This window comes from Lygodium microphyllum, chromosome 21 (genome assembly GCF_053477565.2).
Source record: "Lygodium microphyllum isolate KBCC chromosome 21, Lygodium_microphyllum_v1.1.10, whole genome shotgun sequence".
Lineage (NCBI taxonomy): Eukaryota > Viridiplantae > Streptophyta > Polypodiopsida > Schizaeales > Lygodiaceae > Lygodium > Lygodium microphyllum.
The window spans coordinates 41,748,109-41,761,858 of record NC_141155.1 but is presented as its reverse complement, the minus strand read 5'-3'; the positions used below and the strand labels follow the sequence as shown (position 1 = coordinate 41,761,858).

At 38.5% G+C, this 13,750-nt stretch overlaps 1 protein-coding gene across 3 annotated transcripts in view; it reads left to right on the top strand.

Moving 5' to 3' along the window:
• Positions 1-2,671, top strand: part of FMN/FHY (riboflavin kinase/FMN hydrolase) — a 147,099-nt gene extending 144,428 nt beyond the window's left edge. For 2 of the 3 annotated variants that reach the window (XM_087661333.1, XM_087661331.1), the window contains exons 9-10: positions 236-319; positions 429-623. In XM_087661333.1, coding sequence (XP_087517459.1) covers positions 236-319; positions 429-575 — 231 coding nt within the window. In that variant the 3' untranslated portion in view covers positions 576-623. Of the gene's footprint in view, positions 1-235; positions 320-428; positions 624-2,267; positions 2,352-2,447 lie in introns of those variants that run through there. The other variant, XM_087661332.1, reaches the window with a different exon arrangement.
• Positions 2,672-13,750: the final 11,079 nt, after the last annotated feature.

Sequence of the window (13,750 nt, the reverse complement as noted above, 5' to 3'; positions counted from 1 at the left end):
TGGCCAGAAAGTGGTATGACCACCTGGTCAGTCAGGTCATAAAATAGGCACCAAAATCGAGTTGGAGAAGTAGCGCTCAAAGTGGTATCCATAACCCTTGAGACATTGCCAATGCGCCTTTCCCTCATATTCAATTGGTAGTAGTACAATCTCACTATTTTCATGTTTTCAGTCAATGCATGTCGATTGTTTGTCCTCCTGATTTTGTAATGATTGATGCTAATTTTCTTGGCAGGAACCATGGCTGCTTTATGAGTTCCCTGAAGATTTTTATGGCGAGGAGCTCCGCTTGGTGGTAGTTGGGTACATTCGCGCTGAGGTAGATCAGGACTTCATCTTGACATTGTTACTCAACAGAACTTAGTAACAATATGGAGAACTATAGTTTGACATTCTCAAGCCATGTTGTTTCTTTGGTTATGGTGCAGGCAAACTTTCCTTCTTTGGAAGCACTAGTTGAAAGAATTCATGAGGATGGACGTATTGCCAAGGCTGCTCTTGATGTCCCACCATACTCACATTTCCAAAATGATCCATTTTTGACCAGCTCATTGCAAGATAACTCGGAAAATTGAGGATGTATTTGTTGTTATCCATTTAATCTATCTAAATACCTTTACCAATCACTTAGTTAAAGCTTCCATACATTTTTTAAAGATTTCCAATGCATTTATAATGTTAGATGGCCATCTTTCTTACTTGGAAGTTTAGTCCTCTACTTTCATATCCAAACTGTTCAGCCCTTACATCGAAGGAGGAAATTTTTAATGGAAGAGTAAAAAAAGATACATCTTATTACTATCCCTAGCTTGTGTAAAAGAAAAGAGTGCCATACTAGTTTAAAGGAAACTTTAAAAAATCTTTGGTAAAAGTATAATTATGACATTCTTATGCTAAATAAAGAATTTCAATTTTCATGTCCACAACTATGTCATTGTAAGCTTGTTAATTTTTTGCACTAGTTTTTTTCAAAATTAGATAACATTCGTTCAATAAACACAGCATAGAAAGGTAACATGATATATGAGAGCAAGGTATCCTCTTGTATCATTCAATAAAAGAAACAATATAACATAGATACTCTAGGACTACACCCTTGTGATGCTGCACATACGAGGGTTCATCATTGTGTATAGGGAATCACACATACATTGGAAACCAAGCATGGCTTAGACTTAGTCCACTTGTGTGTATGAGTGCTTAATGCACATGAGTAGGCTATGTTTGTGCTTAAATACTGTGCTGGAAACTGACGTGGCCAGCAGAAACACATAAAGAAAGAACACTGCATGAATGGCACTCTCTGAGTAAACTGTACAAGTGTCTTGCATAAATAGATATGTCTTATTGGTTCAACCAATTTGGCCAGAAAGTGGTATGACCAATTTCAGTCCTCTACTTTCATATCCAAACTATTCAGTCCTTACATTGAAGGAGGAATTTTTAAATTGAAGATTAAAAATAGATACATCTTATTACTATCCCTAGCTTGTGCAAAAGAGAAGAGTGTCATACTAGTTAAAGGGAAACTCAAAAAAATCTTTTGTAAAAGTATAATTATGACATTCTTATGCTAAACAAAGAATATCAATTTTTATATCCACAACTACGTCATTGTAAGCTTGTTAATCTTTGGTACTAGTTTTTTTTTAAATTAGATAACACTCGTTTACTTTACACGACATAAAAAGGTAATATGATATGTGAGAGAAAGGTATACTCTTGTATCATTCAATGAAAGAAACGGTAGGCACACTCCAGGACTATATCCTTGTGATGCTATACATATGAGGGTTCATAATTGGGTATAGGGAATCACACATAGATTGGAAACCAAGTAGGGCTCAGAGTTAGTCTACTTGTGTTTGTGAGTGCCTAATGCACACGAGTAGGCTAGGTCTGTGCTGAAATACTATGATGGAAACTAAAGTGGGCAATGGAAACACAGAAAAGAAAGAACATTGCAGGAATGGCACACTCCGAATGAACTGTACAAGTGTCTTGCATAAATAGGTATGTCTGATTGGTTCAACCAATTTGACCAGAAAGTGGTATGACCACCTAGTTAGTCAAGTCATAAAATAGGCACCAAAATGGAGTTAGAGAAGTAGCGCTCAAAGTGGTATTCGTAACTCTTGAGACATTGTCAATGCACCTTTTCCTCATATTCAGTTGGTAGTAGTACAATTTCACTATTTTCATGTTTTGAGTCAACGCATGTTGTGTCCTCCTGATTTTGTAATGATTGATACTAATTTTCTTGGCAGGAACCATGGTTGCTTTATGAGTTCCTTGAAGATTTTTATGGCGAGGAGCTCCGCTTGGTGGTAGTTGGGTACATTCCTGCTGAGGTAGATTAGGACTTCATCATGACATTGTTACTCAACAAAACTTAGTAACAGTATGCAGAACTGTAGTCTCACATTCCTTCTTTGGTTATGGTGCAGGCAAAGTTTCCTTCTTTGGAAGCACTAGTTGTGAGAATTCATGGGGATGGACGTATTGCCAAGGCTGCTCTTAATTTCCCACCATACTCATATTTCCAAAACGATCCATTTTTTACTAGCTCATTTCAAGATAACTTGGAAAATTGAGGATGTATTTGATGTTATCCTTTTAATCTATGTAAATATCTTTAGAAATCACTTAGTTAAAGCTTTCATACATTTTTTAAAGATTTCCAATATATTTATAATGTTAGCTAACCGTCTTTCTTACTTGGAAGTTGATTCCTCTACGTTCATATCTAAATTGTTTAGCCCTTATATTGGAGGAGGAAATTTTAGATGGAATATTAAAAAAAGATACATCTTATTACTATCCCTAGCTTTTGTAAAAGAAAAGAGTGCCATACTAGTTTAAGGGAAACTCAAAAAAATCTTTTGTAAAAGTGTAATTATGACATTCTTATGCTAAATAAAGAATTTCAATTTTCATATCCACAACTGTCATTGGAAGCTTGTTTATCTTTGGAACTAGTTTTTTTCAAATTTAGATAGCACTCATTCACTCAACACAGCAGACAAAGGTAACATGATATATGAGAGCAATGTATACTCTTGTATCATTCAATGAAAGAAATGGTATAACATAGGCACACTCCAGGACTACACCCTTGTGATGGTGCACATATGAGGTTTCATCATTGGGTATAGGGAATCACACAGATTGGAAACCAAGCAGGGCTCAGAGTTAGTCCACTTGTGTTTCTGAGTGCCTAGTGCACACGAGTAGGTAGGTCTGTGCTCAAATATTGTAATGGAAATTGAAGTGGACAGCACGAACACGAAAAAGAAAGAAAATTGTAGGAATGGCACACTCTGAATGAACTGTACAAGTGTCTTGCATAAATAGGTATGTCTGGTTGGTTCAACCAATTTGGCTAGAAAGTGGTATGACCACCTGGTCAACGAGGTCATAAAATAGGCACCAAAATGGAGTTGGAAAAGTAGCACTCAAAGTGATATTTGTAACCCTTGAGACATTGCCAATGCACCTTTTCTTCGTATTCAATTGGTAGTAGTACAATCTCATTATTTTCATGTTTTCAGTCAACGCATGCTGGTTGTTTGTCCTCCAGATTTTGTAATGATTGATGCTTATTTTCTTGGAAGGAACCATGGTTGCTTTATGATTTCCTTGAAGATTTTTATGGTGAGAAGCTCCGCTTGGTGGTAGTTGGGTACATTCGCGCTGAGGTAGATCAAGACTTCATCTTGACATTGTTACTCAATAGAGCTTAGTAACTGTATGGAGAACTATAGTCTCACATTCTCAGGCCACATTGTTTCTTTGGTAATGGTGTAGGCAAACTTTCCTTCTTTGGAAGCAATAGTTGAAAGAATTCATGAGGATGGATGTTTTTCCAAGGCTGCTCTTGATGTCCTACCATACTCACATTTCCAAAACGATCCATTTTTTACTAGCTCATTTCAAGATAACTCAAAAAATTGAGGATGTATTTGTTGTTATCCATTTAATCTATGTAAATATATTTACAAATCACATAATTAAAGCTTCCATACATTTTTAAAAGATTTCCAATGTATTTATAATGTTAGATGGCCATCTTTCTAACTTGGAAGTTAAGTCCTCTACTTTCATATCCAAACTGTTTAGCCCTTACATTGAAGGAGGAAATTTTAAATGGAAGATTAAAAAAAGATACATCTTATTACTATCCCTAGCTTGTGTAAAAGAAAAGAGTGCCATACTAGTTTAAGGGAAACTCAAAAGAATCTTTTGTAAAAGTATAGTTACGACATTCTTATGCTAGATAAAGAATTTCAATTTTCATATCCACAACTATGTCATTGTAAGCGTGTTAATTTTTTGTACTAGTTTTTTTTCAAAATTAGATAACACTCGTTCACTCAACACGGCACAGAAAGGTAACACGATATGTGAGAGCAAGGTATACTCTTGTATCATTCAATGAAAGAAACGGTATAACATAGGCACACTCTAGGACTACACCCTCGTGATGCAGACATATGAGGGTTCATCACTAGGTATAGGGAATCACACAGAGATCGGAAACCAAGCAGGGCTCAGAGTTACCACTACTTATATTGGTGTTTCTGGTAGCAATGCCATGGTATAGTTACAAAGCCCTTATACTCTCCCACTTACTGGATTGCTATCCTTAGCAATCTAAGGGTAGAGCTTATTGACTCATTACAAGATCTTAAAATAGCATCTTTTAATAAGCTGGTTAATGTGTGCCAATCCAGAACATAACACATCTACACTATGACTTGGAGATCTTAATATAGCTTTTTCTATCAAGTTGGTCAGTGTTTGTTCATTTAGATTGCTTTCTTGCTTGATTTATTTTTTTTATCATATTGATCCACTCTCAACTCAATTACATTTGAGGAGTGGAGGTATTACTAGGCCTTTGATATGTCAAATGGGGACTCAATGTGCATAGGAAGAATTGTTGGGATTCTCCTTAAGTCAGGTGATGAAGGCTTCATTGTCGCGTTCGCGAGCCTCCGATTTCAAAATCCAAGTGGCTTCTTTAATGTTAAGAAATGACAAATGATATATGCACCAGAAAGAGATGTTTCGAATTCCATATCCACATTGGAGAAAAAGGGAACCATCATGAGCTTATAAAGTGATGTGTTTTCTTATCATTCAATGATGAAATGCTATTGTACTTTGTCATTTCAGTCATCATTAGTATCATACTTAAGGTTGTGTTTATGAGTCCAACCAAGGTTCCATCTTGGAACTTAATTCACTTGAGTAACAATTGGTTTCTCTAATCTATATCATGAACCTTGCCTTTGTGTTCCATTCACTATAGCCATGCTCTAGAATTTGAAAGATTTAAAGACATCAAGAATCACGCTAGTATCTTTTGATACTACATAGTGGGATTTGACACTGTCATCACTTGTGTTTTTTTTTGCACATTCAAGAATTAACTCATTGTTGGTCTAATCTCAATCACCTAATGTTAATGTCAAACATGAAGATTTTTAATGTGGAATGTTCAACTGATTAAATCCCTTTTAAGCCACAATCTTATTGTAAAAGGATAGAGATTGTCTAAGTATACTCGTGGTAAGACCTCCTTCAAAATGTCTGAACTTGAGTAAATAGCCAAATTCAATGGTAAAGGCATGAGTAAATAGCCGAATTCAATGGTAAAGGCCTTCATGCCTAGAAAGAAAAGACAATGAACCATCTCATGAGAAAGGATCTTTGGGATCTATTTGAGGATTATGCAAGAGATATAGATAGCAAGAAGAAAGATGATGAAGACAAGTTCATTGAAGAAGTCCAACTCAAGACAAAAGAGTGGAAAAAGATGAACAACAAAGATCTAGGAATTATTGTCTTGGGATTGTCTAACAATGTATTGCACCATATCTTTGGCATTAGAGATGCTAAAAAGGCTTGGGATGAGCTTAACAAGATCTTTTGAAGTTGAGTCAAAAACTCTAAGGTCAAGTTGTTAATGCAATTCTATAAGCTTCACATAAAACGCATCACTTCAATGACTATGCATATTAACAAATTCAAAAGTCTAAAAACCCAACTTGTCACTCTAAAAAAACAATAGATAAAGAAGAAGCCATTGTTGTACTCCTTGCTTTAGTAAACCAAGATCCTTATGAAAATCTTGTCACTACTCTTAGCAATGTACCTAATTTGTCACAAAAGGATATTGAGCACTCTCGTCTTGATGAAGAGTAATAGAAGAACGAGAATGCAAAAGATGGTGACTCATCATCTAAGGGAACCTCTTATAATACACCAAAGGAACGGTTGGACCTAAAGAAATAGGTCGAGGATTCATCAACAACACCAAGGATCGAATTATATGTCACTATTGTGGTAAGACTGGCCATGTAGCCAGTGAATGTTTTCACAAAAAAAGAGCCCAACAAGTGCAAGATGATCATCACCAGAATCAGTTCATTATAAAAGAGAAGAAGATGATGATTCCGCTATAAACAACAACTCTGACAAATTGTTTTGAAGAAATTATATTTCCCATAGTGGATTTTGTTTTTCTTAGTGAATTTTCTTTGTAAAACAAAACCCTTACCAAATATGTAAAGTTTCAAGCTTTAGCTTGACTAGACCGCCTATGAGCTAGTCTTCCGAGCCATATCATCATATGGGGGGGGGGGGCGCAAAAGCCAGTACATGTAGGAACTCATCATTTGAGGGGAGTGTTGAGAAATGACAAATGATGTATGCTCCAGGAAGAGATGTCGTGAATCCCATATGCAGAGTGGAGAAAAAGGGAACCATCATGAGCCTATAAAGTGATGTACCTTCTTATCATTCCATGATGAAATACTATTATACTTTGTCCTTTCAGTTATAGTTAGTGTCACACTCAAGATTTTGTTTATGAATCCAAGCTTCCATCTTGGAACCTAATTCACTTGAATAATAATTGGTTTCTCTAATCTATGTCATCATGAGCATTGTCTTTGTGTTGCATCCACCATAGCCATGCTCTAGATCCATGCATTTCAACATTTGAGAGGAATTTCCACTCGGTAAGGTACTTGGGGTACCCCTTGTATTCCTGGCAGCAAAGGAATCCTTCTAGTTCGAAGGGGCCATTTTCGTGAAGTAATGAAATGTGGCATCCCCATTGGTTGTCGGGATAGAACTTACACAGAAGGCGACCATGGAAGGCATTATGGACTCGAATTCTTTCTAGCACGCCAAGCTTATATGTCACTTCATTCAGGACTTGAGTGGTCCATAATAATGGTGATTGAATGTGGGGCTCATATTATTTGGGAGATGCATATGCTTGGAGTTGACGAGGACCATGTCTCCTTTGGTGAAGTGTATTGCCTTATGCTTCTTATTGGCCTATTCAGTCATGGTGATCTTTCTCTTTTTTAAACTTCGCTTAGATGCTTCATTGCGGACTCTCCACTTCTTCAAGAATTCTTCTACATCATGATTTTCAGCTTTGGCAACTCTCCGGAGGCTAAGACGAGGGGTGTGATGACTTCTTTGTATGTACCTAACTCAAAGGATGTATAGCCTGTTACTGAGTGGATTGAGCTATTATAGTGAAACTCAAGTATATCAAGGTATAAGGCCCAATATTTTTGGTCCCCACCTGGGCATAGCTCAAGAGATAGTCTTCAACGCCTTGGTTCACTCTCTTTGTTTACCCATCTGTCTTGTATGGAAGGAGGATGAGAATCTCAACTGTGTTTCTAGGGTCTTAAAGAGTTCCTTCCACATGTCACTCATGAATCGAACATCTCTATTTAAGACGATGGCTAAGGGTAAGGCATGTAGCTTGAACACATGTGTGAAGAAAAGGCAGGCTATCTCCTTGGCATTCAATGGTGGCTTAGCAGATATGAAGAGGGCTTGCTTGGAGAAATAGCCCACCACTACAAAGATGATGGTGTAACCATGGGATTTTGGGAGCTCCACAATAAAATCCATGCTAATGACATCCCATGGCTAGCTAGGTACTAGCATTGGTTGAAGTAATCCTACTGGCATGAAGTATGCACTAGTTGGCAAGTAAGACAATTTTTGATATAGTCTATGACTTCTTCCTTCATGTTTGGCCAAAAGAACTGTTGCATGAGTGCTTCCAGTGTCTTGCTTTGTTCCTTTATGCCCACCTAATTTCCCAGCATGCACTTCATGTAATATGACCTTTTCAGCTTCACACTATTGGGGATGTATAATCTATTGCCTACAAATAGAATTGTTAGATATGCTCAATGCCCCACCCTCATAAGGTGCGGCCAATGATCCATGGTGCTCAAAGTTGTAAGGCCCCCATTATGAAGAGAAGCCAAATGTGAGCCCGGATATTGGTTGAGTCCTGACTTGTTTATCAGATGAGCTCTATGTGATCGGATGGCAAAAAGGTCACCATTGTGGGTCTAATCTTTGGGTTGGACTGAGTAGTTAAGCTGGTAGCAACTCGAGGCACATTGCATTAAGTTGTGGGGTAAAGGAGTTAAAAGGGACCCCTGTTTTGGGGTCCGGGGGCTGCGGAAGCCTTAAGCTCTTTATCTATCTTCTGTCTAGATCGCCATCTAAGCTTCACAGTGGAAGCACACGGGTTGACAGAGCCATCTCTGTATTAGTTGTTTGGAGCTAAAGAAATTTTCTAATTTTCCTCTTATCAGTTGTGTACTCTCTATCTCTATCTCTTTCTCAGATTTTGTTCGCTACGGCGTGTAATTCTTGCATGGTATCATAGCCCAAGGGGCTCTAGGGATCGAAGAGTGCGCAAGAGGCAAAGGCTTCAACAGCAAAGAGGAACAATGTCGTCTTCTGGAAGCGGTTCTGGTGCATCAAGAAGCGGTGCAGGAGGTGGTGCTGCTGTATCATCTATTCAAACACTGAGGATTCGTCCACCAACCTTCAGCGAAGGCAAGTTAGATGGTACAAACTATACCTTGTGGAAGTTCAAAATTACAACTATCCTTGATTCTTATGAGCTTTTGCAGAGTGTGTTGGGGACTGACATAGAACCACAGCCTACACCTAACCCATCAAATCCTAGAGTGATGATTCCTCCGAATGCAGATCTTCTACGAGCTTGGAAACGAAAGTTACACTCTATTCTGACAGTGTTTTGACTTTGATTCAACATACAACCAAAGCATCAGAGGCTTGGAATTACTGAGAAGTCAGTATGAAACGTGAAACCAAACAAGGATTCAAAACTTAGAGAATCAACTAGCAGCGGAGAAGTTTGCTAAAGGAGAGATAGCTGAAGCATTCATCACTCGGATTAAGAATCTGTGCGACCAGATGGCTGGTGTTGGGATACAAAGGACTAGCAAGGAGCTAGCTCGGAGGTGTCTTTGAATTTGTCCACAAAAGTTTAATGGACTAGTAACTGCCCATAATACTCAGGTGAGACCTCAAGCTTTGAGTTTTGAGGAGTTGTGTGCATTATTGTTGGAGGAGGAGTTGAGGCTGAAAGCCCGAGAAGGAAGCAACAATGGAGATGTTGCATTCTCTTTGAATGCAAAAGGCAAAGGTGGTTCCTCCACCAAAAATGATGGTGACAAAAAGAAGAAGGGCAGTAAGAAGAAATTTCAAGGAGAGTGATTCTACTACAAGAAGAAAGGACATGCAATCGGAGATTGTCGTGTCAAGAAGGCAGATAAAAAGAATAGTACCCTTAAAAGTAAAGGGAAAGAGATAGCCAATACAGCTGAAGCAGAGTTGGAGTTATTCATGGCAACCATTGAGGAGGTGTGCTTCTCGTCGGCGCAAGAAGAATGTACCACTGACTCATGGGTGTTAGATAGTGGGGCCTCCCGTCACATGACCAACAAGAAAGGTCTATACAGTTATATGCAGCCTCTACAAGAATCCATCACTGTGATTGTTGGAAATGATGCAAAATGCTCTGCTGTGGGCACATGTACTATTTCATTTGTTGCTGCAAATGGTGATTTCAAAACGCTTTCAAATGTGTTGTATGTTCCCAAAATTAGGAGAAATCTGTTATCAGTTTTGCTGCCATAACTGATCTTGGTCATGAAGTGAGGTTCAAGAAGACATGTGCAGAAATTCTTGATAGTGATGGCAAAGTTGTTGGCAAAGGAGAAAAAAGGAATAGTCTATATGAGTTAAGTGCTCTTATAGCCACTGTTGGAGTGGGCACAAGTAAGCTTTGGCGTGAAAGGTTTGGACACATCGGATTTGCAATGTTGAAGGAGATGCACAAGGTATGGTTGCTCACCTACCTGCAATGACTGAATTAAAGGAACCTTGTGAAGCTTGTATGATGGGCAAGAAATAGAGAGACATTTCCACAAGAAAGCAAGAATAGAGCACAGGCTTCTCTAGAGTTGGTGCATGCTGACTTGTGCGGAAAGATGCCTACATGGGCCTTGGGGGGATCTTCTTATTTTATGTTGATTTTCGACGACTACAATAGGAAGATGTGGGCGTACTTCCTTCGTAATAAGGCTCAAGCTTTTGGTAAGTTTAAAGAATGGCTAAAACTTATTGAGAATGAAATAGGGAAAAGTGTGAAGAAATTTAGAACAGATGGTGGTGGTGAGTTCAACTCAAAGGAGTTTGAATACTTTTGCAAGAGTGAAGGGATCAAGCGTCAATTGACAACGCCTCACACACCTCATCAGAACAGTGTTGTGGAATGTAGGAATCGCACCATTCTGGAGATGGCAAGATGCATGCTAAAGGGGCAAGGGATTGCCTAACCATTTTTGGGCTGAAGCTGTTAATACTGTAGTCTACATTTTAAATCAGAGCTACATAAAGGCTCTCAAGGGAAAAACACCTCATGAGGCTTACACTGGTAAGAAACCATCTATCTCACACTTCAGAACTTTTGTATGTGAACATTATGCACATATTCCAGATGAGAAGAGAAACAAGTTACAACCAAAAAGCAAAAAATGTATCTTCTTGGGTTATAGTGATGAGCAGAAGACTTACAAATTATATGACCAAGAGGCAAAGAAGATCATCGCGAGGCATGATGTGGTGTTCAAGGAGCAACTACATACAGTGGAGGAGGAGAAGGCAAGTTCTTTCACTTTATCATCAAGCGAAGAAGTAGTCCACTATGAACCTGTCCCAAAAGTTGTTCCTATCCTTAAGGAGGAGGAAGCATCATCTTCAAATGATGAGGAAAAAGTTCACCAACCTAACATCACCCCACCAGAAAAGCCATTGCCGCATTGGGTGAAGTAGCTCTATGACACAATAATCCTATGGCCACATTTATTGAGGAGAAGGTAGACGGGGGATCAAGGAGGTCTCAAAGAATAGAGGAGCAAAGGAGGGCTTCTGCTCACATAGTCAATATGACCTTGATGGCTGAGATTATGAGAGAAGTAAAGGAGCCAATTGACTTAGAAGAAGCACTTGTAGATCCAGCATGGAACTCAGCTATGCAAGCCGAGTATGACAACATAATGAAGAATGACACTTAGGAGCTAGTGGATCGGCCAGCACAGCGGAAGGTTATTGGCACCAAGTGGATCTGGAAGGTAAAGTACAAGGCTGATGGTACTTTAGAAAAGTACAAAGCTAGACTAGTTGCACAGGGTTTTTCACAGGTTGAAGGGTTTGATTTTCAAGATCATTTGTCCCAATTTCCAGAATGACCACTATTCACACAATACTTGCAGTGGCCACCCACAAGCACTGGCCAGTTTACCAAATGGATGTTAAGTTAGTGTTCTTAAATGGTGACCTCAAGGAGGAGGTGTACGTGGCTCAACCACCAGGGTTTGAGGCCCCCCATTCTGAGAACAAAGTGTGTAAGCTAAAGAAGGCATTGTATGGGCTGAAACAATCCCCTAGAGTATGGTACCAACGGATAGATAAGTTTTTTTTAAGCTTAAACTTCAAAAGATGTGCCTAGATGCTAACTTGTATGTTTACAGGGATGGTGAAAAGTCTATAGTGATTGTCCTATATGTGGACAACCTTCTTATTACAGGTGACTATGAATATATGATCAACCAAACTCGAAAGGCTTTGAGTTCTGAGTTTGAAATGACATACTTGGGCTTGTTTCACTATTATTTGGGAATTGAAGATCTTCATCTCTCAGAAGAAGTATGCATGGGAGATCTTGAAGGCATTTGGTATGACCGAGTGCAAGGAGATAGTTACACCTATGGAGGTGAACACAAAGTTATCCGTTGAGGATACATCATCACTCGCAGACATTGGGGGAGGATGATCTACTTGTGTAACACCTGACCAAATATCCATTTTGCTATTGGTGTTTTGAGCAAGTTCTCAAACAAACCTCATGAGAGTCATTGGAAGGCTGGGATGCGGGTGCTCAGATACTTGAAGAAAACTCTTGACTATGGTATCACATATAGTTCCAGAACTTCTCTTGTGGGGAATTGTGACTCAGATTGGGCAAGAGACAGTGATTCCAGGAAGTCAGTTTTTGGTTATTTTTTCTCTTTGGGTTCAAGAATTTTCTCTTGGATTAGTAAGAAGCAACCAACAATGGCATTGTCTTCTACTGAAGCAGAGTACAAGGCAGCTTGTTTTGCTACATATGAAGCAATATGGTTGAAAAGGATCCTATGGCATATTGGAGTCAGGATGAAGAACCAACTGTGCTGAGATGTGACAATCAAAGTTGTATCACCATTGCCAAAAATCTAGTGTTTCATGCACGCACCAAACATATAGAGATCCAGTATCACTATATGCATGATTTAATAGAGGATGGAATAGTGGAACTGTTCTACTGTCCAACAGAGAAGAATGGAGTGGATATCTTCATCAAGGCACTTACGAAGGATCTGCTTCAAGTTCATCTTCAAAGACTTGGCATTGGGCCAAGGAGATAGTTCACCTATGGGTGGACATTGAGGGGGGGTGTTAGATATGCTCAATGCCTCACCCTCATAAGGTGCGACCAATGATCCATGGTAATCAAAGTTGTAAGACTCCCATTATGAGGAGAATCCAATTGTGAGCCTGGATATTGGTTGAGTCCTAACTTGTATATTTGATGAGGTCTATGTGACTGGATGGCAAAAAGGTGACCTTGTGGGTCTAATCTTTGGGTTGGTTCGTGTTGTTTGTTTTTTGTATTGTTTTTGTTTTCGCTTTTTTTGTCTTTTTTTTTAAATAGCCAAGAAACCAATTTGTCCCACTATGAAGGCTGAAAACCATTCTGTTTCAATGTGATGGAAATGTTCTTATCATGTTTGGGAGTTTCAAAGGATGTGTTTATGATCATGACATTGTCATAAGATTTTTTCCAAAAAGAAGTATTTTAAAAAAATATTTTAATAAATTTTCATTCCAAAAAAGTGTTTTAAATGGGAAAGAAATTGAATGTGATTTTTTGGATTTTTTTGGAAATTTTTTCTGATTTTTAGGTATTTTTGGAATTTTTATCAATTTTCATCATTTTGTGAATAATTATAGGCAATTTGGAATTTACATTAATTAATTAATGGCATTTCTCATGAAAAAAGTTTTTTTAACTATGGAAAAAAAATTAGTAATTTTTTGAAATTTTTAAATATTTTTTAATTATATTTTTTTCGAATTATTTTTGGGGTTTCAAAAATGAATACCCGGACGCTCGTGTGAACAGCAGTAACTACGCACGCCCACGAATGAGTCCTCGCACGTCCTCACGTGTGAACACCTACAAAGACCACGGACTTAACGACCACGCACAACTGCGTGTGAACAGCCACTGTGAAGATGCAAAAAATTTTACAACATGGAAACAGCCACGAAACAGGCATGT